The sequence below is a fragment of the Salvelinus fontinalis genome, chromosome 19 (assembly GCF_029448725.1).
Source record: "Salvelinus fontinalis isolate EN_2023a chromosome 19, ASM2944872v1, whole genome shotgun sequence".
NCBI lineage: Eukaryota > Metazoa > Chordata > Actinopteri > Salmoniformes > Salmonidae > Salvelinus > Salvelinus fontinalis.
In genome coordinates this window covers 15,310,068-15,324,739 of record NC_074683.1, presented here as the reverse complement: position 1 = coordinate 15,324,739, position 14,672 = coordinate 15,310,068, and the positions used below count along the sequence as shown (strand labels likewise).

Genomic DNA, 14,672 nt, shown 5'->3' with positions numbered 1-14,672 from the left:
CTGTTTTGGCTGAAATAGTCATTGTTCCAACATTTGATCTATAGGTGGTGATGCAGAAGGTTAATTATAGCATATGGGGCCACCATGCGCTGAATGCAGGCAGGCATTATTTATTCACCCAGTGACCAATACAACATTTCCCAGACACAGGGAGAGAGGGGTGTGTCAGTGCCAATCTGCTGGCTGCGAGAACTCGACTGGACTCCTAGCCAGGTTAAGGGTCATAGCAACTACAAGCCATGCATATTGTATTGTTATTTGTGATGCTGTGGCATACAGTGTTGTCTATAAGTAACCAAGTTATTACTTTGTCATTTCATTAACTTTTTCTGACTGATCTAAGACACGGAATGCACATATGCACCAACTCTGAAGTCAACCTGTGCTGTCAGATAAGATAATGAGCGTTGAGACTAAAAAGACACTAATCTAGCTAACATTCAATTAGGCTACCAAATCAAACCTGCTCTAAAGCCATCTAACGTGATCAAGCTAACACATTACACAATTAGAGAATAGATACACCATATTAGAGAAATGCACCATAGGCCTGCCCACATCTATGCATATTCACTCTGTGCTATTGTTCATAATCCATCATTCTTTCGTCGGGGAGCACTTTCTTCTGAAACGTACCATGACAAGTTGAACATCCCCTTAACTTGTCTAAGTCTGATAGATGCAGAAGAACGTTAACCCAAGTCCTCAAGCTTGACAAAATCTGTCTACAAGCAATTTCTATAACAAGCACATTCTCAGGAATATCTATTGGAGCTTCTGTGTGTCTCCTAATCGTTCTTTGTCCTGCAAAAGAGCACTCAAATTCAGTGTCCTAAAATAACTCCACTTTTTCCCCTAAGGTAACTAGGGCCTGGGCACTCCTATGCAGTGAGCAACACGCCATGCATAGGCCTAGCTGCTCCAGGTGTAGAGTACAACGTGTCAAAACAAAGCACTTCAGAAACACACAGTGATCAATCACTCCTACAAAGGAAAATAAAAGTTGTGTGTGCGTGTGGTAATGGCAATCCGATAAGTGCAGAGAGGTAGCTAGCCAGAGGAACACAGCCCCGTCGTTGTGGGGGAAGGTGCGTTCCTCATGGTCCGTCTGGCACGTTTCTACCCAGCCAGTTTAACCTGCATAACATCAACACTAGCAAGCTAAACTGGGGAATGATGCTCATGTTGCTTTGCCTAGTGCTGAAAGTTGTTTCCTTTGGGTGCTGCAATCCGTAGTTCGTAAAAATAAAATAAAACGTTTATGCGACCTCCGCCAAGGGAGATGTTGTCAGCAACCCTGTCATTATATGCACAATTTGACAGAGGTCACGTAGAATGAAGTTACCAAAAAATACGGATTGCTAGATCCGATCCCACAAGCTAACATATTGCAGCACACAACGAAAATAATGCAACTACACAGGACAAACATTGATACAAGTTACGCATGAAAGAAATTACATTTTTACAAGTATTGACTGATACCGACTCGATGAAGCCCGAGGTAGGCTACACTGCCAAAACTCATTGCCTCGCACCATCGGGTATCTTGGAGTGCAGAATTCTTGGCCGGCTACCCCATACCACGTGACACAAGTGTAAACATGAAGCACAAGCCTGGGAGGCATGCACGCACACGTCAATACAGCATATTGGGCCTATGAATCCCTTGTCAAACACAGTCTGACAAATGTTTGATGCACTGAATCATACGGATACAGCCTTGATCTGGATTATTTTAGCCTATATTTAAATACAGGTTGCCTATTCTATCCTAGCCCTTGGTCATGACTCTCAGTTCCATTACATTGCATCTTCTGTACTGGCGAGTGCTGTTAAAAACACTGACGCTCCGTCTGAACATGAACACTCATTGCTTGCGGTACGGTTTTGGAAGCATAAGGACATTATTTTTCATATCAGCAAGAAATACATTTTCAAAAAACCTTTTACAGCTACAGTTCCCACACACCCATATTACACTGCTTGTTTACAGAAAACAGAAAGAAGACAGAGTGGACAACATGTGCTATCGGTGTTTCCGAAACCCAGTGTGTAAACGGAAGACTGCGACTATGTTAAAACAATGCACAATACATGTGTATGTTGCATTTGTGAAATTATTTCGATATGATATGAGAGTAGAGGGGTTGTTTCTAGAAGCGCATCGGAATTGAGAATCGATTCACATGTAAATGGTTTATTTGGCTCTTTTAGCTTTGAGACACTTCTTTAAACAGAGAATGGTAGGTCCTAGGACTATAAGGAGTTAGGCTCCTTTAGTCCATTACTGGGCAAATTCTAGCCCAACACCACAATGGACTAAATACCAACTGCAAAATCATGTTTTTATTTACCAATCAATATAGGCGTGTCTTTATTAGGCTATCCGGTGATTCTAAAGAGTGTGTTTGAGGAATCTTTCCAAATACCAGATAAACCTTAGCACAGCATTTTATCACTAGGCCTACTACACAGAGGACCACTGTGGTAAAGTTCTGAGTTCTCCAAAGGTTGACCATTGTTTTATAGCTTAAGCTTACAAGTAGCTGGTGCAACAATGTGGCAGTTGTACTTGACCCATTTATAAAGGTTGCTGAATTTGGCGAATATGGGACCATACCTCCACATTCTTGCAAATTAAAGAATAGGTCGCCATTGTGGCACAAATGGCGTTAGTCAAAACTTGAGTGTACCTGTAAAGACAGCATGATGGCAACATGTTTGGATGTACTGTAGTTCTGACAGTGACATCTGTGCCTAAATTATATAAGAACATAGCCCCGGGAAGGCGTTTAGGGGTGATTTATCAGGTGGTTCTGCAGCACCCCTACTTCCCTCCGCTATGTATAACAGCCTACCTGGTTAGGGTCGTATGCCCTGAAGACATGGCATGCCATCTCAGACTCCGGGTTGTCGGGCTGGCTCCGGATAAGGTAGGCGAAATATGTGAGGTCATTACTGTTGTGGATAAAACGTGAGATGAACTGCGCTTTATGCTCGAAGATGAAGACGGACGAGTTGGCGACATTGTTGGCGGGCACACATCGAATAAACGGCGGGGTGAGCACCAGTTGAACTTCCCTGGCCTGGACGGAACAAGTCTCGCGTCCCGATTCGTTCTTCTCACTTTTCTTCCGGATCTCCGCCACCAACCACGGTAGCATAGGCAGGGTAGTACGCTTGTCCAAGGAGGACCAGCCAATGTACCAGAGAGCAAACTTTTGAATATCTGGCTTCGAGAGATTACTCTCTTTATTCCCTTTGTCATCCCGACCCTCCATCTCTTTAATTATAGAACAATGGAGATAAACTATTCACACGCCTAATTGCTGATTTCAATTCTAGCAATTGATGCAGCCCTTTAATCGGTTAATAACATCGATAATCGATCAATTTGGTTTTGTGCCCAATTCAGCTGATTGGCTAGATACACGCTTGAATATATGTAAACAGTTAATAATCCATCGTTCACGATGAAGTCCTGTTGAGCGGTAAGAAAGTTAGTGCAAAAAAGTAACATAAGCACGCGTTCCTCGTGTCGCTCGAAACTGCAACACTCGCTTCCCAGATCAGATCCTCACAAGGTGGTTACTGTCGTAACCTAGAAATGACAGCTCCGTTCGTGGTTTACTGGTGTTGCCAGGTCACATTTGTACGAGGACGACCGAGCAGTTCCCAAACGGTGTTGAAGTTTGCTAGAACGTTGCGTCTGGAGCACGGTGTGTAAACTGTGAAAGGCCAGAAGAAAACACCTTTTAAAATGCTGGGTGATTCTCCAAAACCGCAGTTCCAACGAGAGCAGATAGTTCCCTTTGCAAAGACAAGTGTGTCATTTATCACAGGGGGAAAAACTATATTTGGCTGTTTATTTAACGTTCTCTTCGGTGCCATGAGCTTGAGATACCGCTGTAATGCAGGCAAGAATAACCAAGTACTTCCGGGTCACAGATTTTTGGAATCCTTCAGAATAAGATTCCCGTCATGTATACTTTGTAAATTAATAAATACGGCGAAAATTAAATATATATTGTGTACATGTTATCATAAAAAAACTAATTTAAAGTATTTCTATGAGATGTGATTTTTTTTGTTAATGTTTTCAAGCCTAAATGTGGAGTCTGCTGAGGGGCAGGCGGCTCATAATAATGGCTGGAACAGAACTGCTGGAATGGCATCAAACACATGGAAACCATGTGTTTGGTGTATTTAATACCATTCCACTCGAGTCCTTCCCACGAGCCCGTCCTCCCCAATTAAGGTGCCACCAACCTCCTGTGGTTCAAAATAATTTGTTGTTTTAAGCTGATTGGCCCCTCTTTAAGGGCCGCAAAATGAACAGTGAGGCTCCTCTGGGCTAAACTGTAGATTTGGAAAGTAGAAGTGCTCCTGTGTAGAAAGGACCCCCCCCCTCCCCCCTTTTACTGCAACAAAACATTCAGGCAATATGTACGATGTAATATGCATGTCCACTATGAAAAATGAATATTGTGCAATACGAATGATCTAAATAATTGGGATTTAAATGTGTTATCTAAAGTTTATTATTATAAGTATAATATTAATATTATAACATTTTTATTATTATTATATACAGTGGCTGACAGACTGAATTTAAAATTGATTAAATTTCGATTGTTTTATTCACTGGCCTAAACACAATACCCCATAATGTCAAAGTGGAATTATGTCTTTACAAATTAATAAAAAATGAAAAGCTGAAATGTCTTAAGTCAATAAGTATTCAACCCCATTTGTAAATGGCAAGCCTAAATAAGTTCAGGAGTAAAAAATGTGCTTAACAAGTCACATAAGTTGCATGGACTCACTCTGTGTGCAATAATAGTGTTTAACATGATGTTTGAATGACTACCTCATCTCTGTACCCCACACCTGTAAGGTCCCTCAGTAGAGCAGTGAATTTCAAACACAGATTCAACCACAAAGACCAGGGTGGTTTTCCAGTGCCTTGCAAAGAAGGGCACCTATTGGCAGATAGATAAAAAAATCATCATAATAATAATAGCAGACGTTGAATATCCCTTTGAGCATACTGAAATTATTAATTACACTTTGGGTGGTGTATCAATACACCCACTCACTACAAAGATACAGGTGTCCTTCAAACTCAGTTGCCAAAGAGAAGGAAAACCACTCAGAGATTTCACCACGAGGCCAATGGTGACTTTAAAACAGTTTAATGGCTGTGATAGGAGAAAACTGAGGAAGGATCAACAACAATGTAATTACTCCACAATACTAACCTAATAATAATGACAGAATGAGAAGGAAGCTTGTACAAAAAAATATTCCAAAACAAGCATCCTGTTTGCAACAAGTCACAAGTAAAACTGCATGGTGGTGACTGTATAATGTTATCTGTATGCGTGTCCTTGGCAAGCACTAGGGAGTTTTTTATGATAAAAATAAACAGAATAGATCAAAGCAGAGAAGAAAAACCTGGTTCAGTCAGCTCTCCAACAGACACTGGGAGACAAAGTCACCATTCTGAAGGACAATAACCCAAAACAAGGTCAAATATAAACTAGAAAAGATGACGCCGATAGAGATGGCAGCTTCGCTTCAAGTCCTTAGGAAACTGTGCAGTATTTTGTTTTTTATGTATTATTTCTTACATTGTTAGCCCAGAAAACCTTAAGTGTTATTTCATACAATCGAGAAGAACTATTGGATATCAGAGAGACGTCAACTTACCAGCACAATCAGCACTACAACCAGGAATACGACTTTCCCAAAGCGGAACCTTTGTCTGCACCTCCCAGGGCATTTGAACTGTTTCCAGAGGCCGACCCAAAACAACGCTGCCGGAGAAGAAGGTGCCGGAGCAGTCTTCTAGCGAGGCTTCGGATGGACGCACACGACCCACCGCTCCCAAGTATATTACTTGCTAATGTCCAGTCCCTAGTTAACAAAGTCAACGAAATCTGGGCAAGAGTTGCTTTCCAAAGAGATATCCGATATTGTAACATACTCTGTTTCACGGAAACATGGCTAGCTGGGGACATGCTGTCGGAGTCCATACAGCCAACGGGATTTTCAGTACATCGCGCCTACAGGAATAAACATCTCTCTGGTAAGAAGAAGGGCGAGGGTGTATGTTTCATGATTAACGACTCATGGTGTAATTGTAACAACATTCAGGAACTCAAGTCCTTTTGTTCCCCTGACCTTGAATTCCTCACAATCAAATGCCGTCCATATTATCTCCCAAGAGAACTCTCCTCGGTTATCGTCACAGCCGTGTATATCCTCCCGCAAGCGGATACCAAGACGGCCATCAAGGAACTTCACTGGACTTTATGCAAACTGGAAACCATATACCCTGAGGCTGCATTTATTGTAGCTGGGGATTTTAACAAAGCTAATTTGAGAACAAGCCTACCTAAATTCTATCAGTATATCGATTGTTGTATATTAGCGAATAACACGCACGACCATTGCTACTCTTACTTCTGCGATGCATACAAGGCCCTCCCTCGCCCTCCTTCTGGCAAATCTGACCATGACTCCATCTTGTTGCTCCCCTCCTTTAGGCAGAAACTTAAAGAGGAAGCACCCGTGCTTAGGTTTATCCAACACTAGTCTGACCAATCAGATTCCACGCTTCAAGATTGCTTCGATCACGTGGACTGGGATATGTTCCGGGTAGCCTCAGATAATAACATTGACGTATGTGCGGACTCGGTGAGCGAGTTTATAAGGACATGCATAGGAGATGGTGTACCCATTGTGACAATTAAAACCTTCCCTAACCAAAAACTGTGGATTGATGGCAGCATTCGCGCAAAGCTGAAAGCACCTACCACCGCATTCAACCATGGTAAGGCGACTGGAGATATGACCGAATACAAACAGTGTAGTTCTTCCCTCCGTAAGGCAATCAAACAAGAAAAGTGTCAGTATAGATACAAAAGGGGAGTCGCAATTCAATGACTCAAATACAAGACGTATGTAGCAGCGTCTACAGACAATCACGGATTACAAAAAGACCAGCCCCGTCGCGGACATCGGCGTCTTGCGTCCAGACAAATTAAACTTTGCGCGCTTTGGGTACAATACAGTGCCACCGACATGGCCTGCTACCAAAGCTCTCGTTCTCCATGGCCGACGTGAGTAAAACATTTTAACGTTTAAACCCTCGCAAGGCTGCCGGCCCAGACAGCATCCCTAGCCGTGTCCTCGGAACATGCGCAGACCAGCTGGCTAGTGTGTTTACGGACATATTCAATCAATCCCTATCCCAGTCTGCTGTCCCCACATGCTTCAAGATGGCCACCATTGTTCCTGTTCCCAAGAAAGCTAAGGTAACTGAACTAAATGACTATTCATCCCCGTAGCACTCAATTCCGTCATCATGAAGTGCTTTGAGAGGCTAGTCAAGGATCATTTCACCTCCACCCTACCTGACACCCTAGACCCACTTCAATTTGCTTACCGCCCCAATAGGTCCACAGACGATGCAATCGCCATCACACTGCACACTGCCCTATCCCATCTGGACAAGAGGAATACCTATGGAAGAAAGCTGTTCACTGACTACAGCTCAGCATGCAACAACATAACACCCTCCAAACTCATCATTAAGCTTGAGACCCTGGGTCTCGACCCTGCCCTGTGCAACTGAGTCCTGGACTTCCTGACGGGCCGCCCCCAGGTGGTGAATGTAGGAAACAACTTCTCCACTCCGCTGATTCTCAACACTGGGGCCCCAAAAGGGTGAGCTTTCAGCCCCCTCCTGTACTCCCTGTTCACCCACGACTGCGTGGCCTTGCACGCCTCCAACTCAATAATCAAAGTTTTCACACTACACGACAGTGGCAGGCTTGATTAACAAAAATGACGAGACAGCCTACAGGGAGGTGAGGGCCCTCGGAGTGTGGTATCAGGAAATGAACCTCTCACTCAATGTCAACAAAACCAAAGAGATGATCGTGGACTTCAGGGAGCACCCCCCTATCCACATCGATGGGACAGCAGTGGAGAAGTTCCTCTGTGTTCATATCACGACAAACTGAAATGGTCCACGCACACAGACAGTGTGGTGACGAAGGAGCAACAGCGCCTCTTCAACCTCAGGAGGTTGAAAAATTGTGGCTTGTCCCAGAAAACCCTTACTAACTTTTACATGTGCACAATTGAGAGCATCCGCAAGGCTCTCTGGAGGGTGGTGTGGTCTGCACAAAGCATCCCTGGGGGAAAACTACCTGCCCTCCTCCAGGACACCTACAGCACCCGATGTCACAGGAAGGCAAAAAAGATCATCAAGGACAATAACCACCGGAGCCACTGCCTGTTCACCCCGCTTCCATCCAGAAGGTGAGGTCCGTACAGGTGCATTAAAGCTGGGACAGAGAGATTCAAAAACAGCTTCTAACGCAAGACCATCAGATTGTTAAACAGCCATCACTAGCACAGAGAGGCGGCTGCCTACATACAGACTTGATATCATTGGCCACTTTAATAAATGGAACACTAGTCACTTTAATAATGCCACTTTAAGAATGTTTACATATCTCGCATTACTCATCTCATATGTACAGTATATAATGTATACTGTATCCTTCACTATCTATTCTTTATTATCTATTGCATCTTAGCCGCTCTGTCACTGCTCATCCATATATTTTATACTTATATATTCTTATCCCATTCCTTTCCTTTACTAGATTGTGTGTATTAGGTTTTGTAGAATTTGTTAGATATTAGGCTTTGTTGTGAAATTGTTAGATACTGCTGCACTGTCAGTTCTAGAAGCTTAAGCATTTTGCTACACTCGCAATAACATCTGCTAACCATGTGTATGTGACCAATAAAGTTTGATTTAATTTAAATTGATTTGACTGGAGTTGTTTACCAAGATGACATTGAATGCTCCTGACTGGCTTAGTTACAGTTTTGACCTTCTTCAGGATCGTATGATCTCATTTTAGAAGTGATGTGCTCTACCCTGACAGTTGTTTTAACCTCTACAGGATCTGTGCCCCCCCCCCCCCCCCCCCCCGCCCACCCCCCAGGATGGTTTACAGTAGCTATTACAGTGAAAGAATACCATGCTATTGTTTGAGGAGCGTGCACAGTTTTGAACATGAAAAGATATTAATAAACCAATTAGGCACATTCGGGCAGTCTTGATACAAAATTCTGAACAGAAATGCAATAGTTCACTGGATCAGTCTAAAACTTTGCACACACACTGCTGCCATCTAGTGGTCAAAATCTAACTTGGTCTTTCTCTTGCATTTCATGGTACAAAAAAGGTTGGTTTTGTCTTTGTATTATCTTTTACCAGATCTAATGTGTTATATTCTTCTACATTCATTTCACATTTCTGCAAACTTCAAAGTGTTTCCCTTCAAATGTTATCAAGAATATGCATATCCTTGCTTCAATGCCTGAGCTACAGGCAGTTAGATATGTCATTTTAGGTGAAAATTGAAAAAAGGGCGGATCCAAAAGGGGTTTAAAATCGGCTTGACAACCTATGGCAAGACTTGAAAATGGCTGTCTAGCAATGATCGACAACCAACTTGACCATAGCTTGAAAAAAATGAATAATAACGTACTAATATTGTACAATCCAGGTGTGCAAAGCTTTTAGAGACTTACCCAGAAAGACTCACAGCCGTAATCTCAGTCAAAGGTGATTCGAATGTATTGACTCAGGGGGTTGAATACTTATCTAATTAAGATATACTAGTATATATTTGTTTTTCAATTTTTTTATATACAAATGATTGAATAGTTCTTCCAATTTGACATGAGTATTTTTTATAGATTGACAAAAAAAGTCAATTAAATCCATTTTGATACCACTTTGTAACAACTAAATGTAGAAAAATATAAGGGTTGAGAATACAGTACTTTCTGGAAGCACTGTATATATATTATTATAGGCCTAATATATTTTTATTAACAGTAGCATTATAAATAATGCTTTGTTATTTGTATTACTGTTGTTGCTATAATAACTATCTAGTAGTCATTACTATCTATATCTATCAAGTAAAGATCTCTAGGGTGGCTGGTAGCCTAGCAACTAAGCGGGTTTTGCCAGTAACCAAAAGGTAGTTTTTTCAAGCTGACTGTGTGAATATATTCATTAATTTTTTTATTTTAAAAATCGGTCGATGTGCCCTTGAGCAAGGCACTTTTTTGCTCTTGTATGTCCTCTGAGTAAGAGTCTGCCAAATGACTAAACATGTAAATGTAAAATTACTTTTAATGCTGTTAACTATATGGCCAATGCTATAAAATTATTTGCGCTACTAAGCCTATTCACTTTTTCATTTTTTGATATTGTCAAACAAAATTCCGTCTGCTAACATTTCCTAGTAAAATGTTTAAAGAATTTCGTTTTTAAAATATTTTTGCTAAATGTAAATATTCCTTTGCCAACTTTTATTTTGAAGGGAAATCACTGAGGTCACGGCCTTATTCTTGCTGGCTTCTCAGAGCTCCGTGAGACCAAGGGGAGCAGTAGCTGTGTTGTTTTGGTCAATAGTTGTGTGGTTGTGGTCAGTAGTTGTGTTCCGTAGTGGTCAATAGTAGGTGTGTCGTTCAGTAGTTGTAGTCAGCAGTTGTGGTCAGTCATTGTGTGATTGTGGTCAGTAGTTGTCTGGTTCAGTAGTTGTGTGGTCAGTGGTTGTGTGGCTGCGTTGCTCAACCGGTTCACAAAATTTAATGACCGCAACAGCCCTATCTGAAGGGAATCCGTGATGTCCTCTGCCTCCCCTTGCTGGTGGAGCCCCACTTATGCGATGTCATGACATACTGTACCTGGACCAGCTGTTGAGATGTACCTTTAGTGAAGTAAATCAGGTGTTAAATGATAACATTTAAAATGTCCAAACCATTAAGAACACTTTCCTAATATTGAGTATATTCAGAACAGCCTCAATGCGTCAGGGCATGGACTCTACATATGGTGTACAAAGCGTTCCACATGGATGTTGGCCCATGTTGACTCCAATGCTTCCCACAGTTGTGTGAAGTTGGCTGGATGTTCTTTGGGTGGTGGACCACTTGGTACACACGGGAAATGGTTGAGCGTGAAAAACCCAGCAGCGTTGCAGTTCTTGGACACTCAAACCAGTGCGCCTGGCACCTACTTCCATACTCTGTTCAAAAGGCACATCTTTTGTCCTTCCCATTCACCCTCTGAATGGCACACAAACCATCCATGTCTCAATTGTGTCAAGGCTTAAAAATGCTTATTTAACCTGTCTCCACCCCTTCATCTACACCGATTGAAGTGGATTTAACAAGTGTCATCAATAAGGGATCATAGCTTTCACCTGGTCAGTTTCATGGAAAGCGCAGACATTCCTAATGTTTTGTACACTCAGTGGATAAGCAAGCAAAAAAACAAGAACATAAACATTCTTCCTTTAAAAAAGGGTCCTCACACAGACATCTGAACTGCCTCAGAGGCACCAAATCATCCAATTTCCACAAACTCTATAGCCCATTCCACAAGCAAGGTGCAAAATAGCTAAAGGCAGATTTACTTAACTGTCGAGATCGAAGGGATCTCCAGTTGGCCATCCTTGAGACCGTGTCTGATATCTTCTATTTCTGTAGGTCACATAGAAATGAGGTGTGGTGGTAGTTTTTGAAAAGAGGGCTTTGTAAACAAAGCGTGCAATGCATCGATCTACAAGACTTCAGAGGGCCGGCCTACTTTCTGATACAGAGTGCAGTATTGTGCTGAAACTATTTCCTGTAATAAATCATAATGCACTATGATAAACTGTGTCCGGTGGCTTCAATAGAGTGGCAGATGCATTCATATATACCAGTGTCACTCACTATTTTTTTTTGTAAGGGGGCCACTTTGGGTTGAGACAATCATTCAGAGGGCTGCACAGATATTTAATTTCTCGTGCTTTTTCTTCCAATATTATCAATTAAGGGAAATTCAGAGCAATAGAGCACATGCAATTGATTTGATGTACAGCACATCACAAATATATACATACAGACATCAAATAGGCTCCATCACATGTATAAGACCCATATTAAAGTGTTACCTCAGTAGTTGGATGAGCGAAAATGTCACTTCTGCTCCTTGACTGAATTCATTCTAAATGTATAGTCTGTTGTTGCCATCCTTGTGAGGCAATCCATGTGTGCATTGGTCAGTATGTTTCTCTGTTGTTTCACAATGTTCATTGTTGAAAATGTTGCTTCACACTAATAAGTGCTGACAAAAAAAAAAGTCACCTTTTGCACACACTGCTTCAGAAGTAGATACACGGTGTCTGACAAGGCTCCGGAAATGGGTAACAATGTGCAATGTGTCAATTGCAGCTCTACTATCTCTCTATTCCAGCATGGTCCGGACAGAGGGCTGTGACGACTGGGGTCAGAGATGACACTGGCATATGAAAGGGTTCTCAATGAAATTGAATGACGCCATGATATCCTTGAATTTTGACTCATCCAACACACGTACAAATGCATCATAGCTAAAACGTTGCAGTATGTCTGGGTTGGATGTGGTGACTGCTCTGCGTTTTGGGAAATGAACAACTCTCTGTCAGGTTTGAACAGTGTGGTGACTTCATTTTGAAATGCTGTTTTAGCTTTCCCTTGGAGCTGGAGATTGTGTTCAGGTGGTAGGTGATGTCTGTTTAAAAAAATCTAATGTCCACTGTGGATCATCCAGCTCTGGCTCTTCTCACCTTGCTTGCAAAAAATGCACGGATTTGAGGGAGGAGCGAGAAATCTTTCCAAAACTGCCACGAGACAGCCATCTCACCTCATTGCGAAATATCAAGTCGTTCCAAAACTCTGCCACGAGACAGCCATCTCACCTCATTGTGAAATATCAAGTTGCCATATTCTGTCTGGTATTCCTCCAGCAACTCGCAGAACTGCCGGTGATTAAGTGCACTCGCACTAATAATGTTCACCACGTGCACGATTTGCTGCATCACATTCTGTAAGTCCGTCTTTGAAGCTCAAAAATAGCCTGGTCAGCCGTGGGCGCAATAGCATACACAGACGTCATCTGCATACAGGTGAACTTTAACTTGTGCCTTGTGTTAAATGAAAGACGCCGAGCATCTAAAAAGAGCTTTCCCCATTTCTCATCCTCAAAAACGAGGTCATCATGTCACTTCATGCAAGCCTCTATACAGATGACCAGATGTTTTAATTCCTTTGTTGAACCAAGAAAATGTAACACCATCTCTCAGGGCTTTGGGTAAGATGGGGTTATTATAGAAAGGTGTTTGTTCATATATAGATATGCCCTTCTGTTTGTTTACAGGCTTCAATCAATATAAACTCAGAAAAAAAGAAACACTGTCTTTCAAAGATAATTTGTAAAAAAATCCATATAACTTCACAGATCTTCATTGTAAAGAGTTTAAACACTGTTTCTCATGCTTGTTCAATGAACCATAAACAAAAAAATGTATAAACATGCACCTGTGGAACTTAAGACACTAACAGCTTACAGACGGTAGGCAATTAAGGTCACAGTTATGAAAACTTAGGACACTAAAAGGCCTTTCTACTGACTCTGAAAAACACCAAAAGAAAGATGCCCATGGTCCCTGCTCATCTGCGTGAACGTGCCTTAGGCATGCTGCAAGGAGGCAAGAGGACTGCAGACGTGGACAGGACAATAAATTGCAATGTCCATACTGAGACACCTAAGACAGCGCTACAGGGAGACAGGACGGACAGCTGATCGTCCTCGCAGTGGCAGACCACGTGTAACAACACCTGCACAGGATCGGTACATCCGAACATCACACCTGTGAGACAGGTACAGGATGACAACAACAACTGCCCGAGTTACAACAGGAACGCACAATCCCTCCGTCAGTGCTCAGACTGTCCGCAATAGGCTGAGAGAGGCTGGACTGAGGGCTTGTAGGCCTGTTGTAAGATCCTCACCAGATATCACCGGCAACAACGTTGCCTACGGGAACAAACCCACCGTCGCTGGACCAGACAGGAATGGCAAAAAGTGCTTTCCTGACGAGTCGCGGTTTTGTCTCACCAGGGGTGATGGTCGGATTCACGTTTATTATCGAAGGAATGAGTGTTACACCGAGGCCTGTACTCTAGAGCGGGATCGATTTGGAGGTGGAGGGTCCGTCACGGTCTGGGGCGGTGTGCCACAGCATCATCGGACTGAGCTTGTGGTCATCGCAGGCAATAACCTCCAGCATGAGAATGCCACCAGCCATACTGCTCGTTCTGTGCGTGATTTACTACAAGACAGGAATGTCAGTGTTCTGCCATTGCCAGTGAAGAGCCAGGATCTCAATACCATTGCGCACGTCTGGGACCTGTTGGTCGGAGGTTGAGGGCTAGGGCCATTCTCCCCAGAAATGTCTGGGAACTTGCAGGTGCCTTGGTGGAAGAGTGGGGTAACATCTCACAGCAAGAACTGGCAAATCTCATGCAGTCCATGAGGAGACGCACTGCAGTACTTAATGCACTGGTGGTCACACCAGGTACTGACTGTTACTTTTTATTTTGACCCCCCATTTGTTCAGGGACAAATTATTCAATTTCTGTTAGTCGCATGTCTGTGGAACTTGTTCAGTTTATGTCTCAGTTGTTGAATTTTATGTTCATACAAATATTTACAAATAAAGTTTGCTGAAAATTAACATAGTTGACAGAGACGA

The 14,672-nt window shown here is 42.5% G+C and overlaps 1 protein-coding gene across 2 annotated transcripts in view; it reads right to left on the bottom strand.

Moving 5' to 3' along the window:
• Positions 1-3,937, bottom strand: part of tbc1d4 (TBC1 domain family, member 4) — a 120,520-nt gene extending 116,583 nt beyond the window's left edge. For both annotated transcript variants that reach the window (XM_055870924.1, XM_055870923.1), the window contains exon 1: positions 2,862-3,937. In XM_055870924.1, coding sequence (XP_055726899.1) covers positions 2,862-3,284 — 423 coding nt within the window. In that variant the 5' untranslated portion in view covers positions 3,285-3,937. The remainder of the gene's footprint in view (positions 1-2,861) is intronic.
• Positions 3,938-14,672: the final 10,735 nt, after the last annotated feature.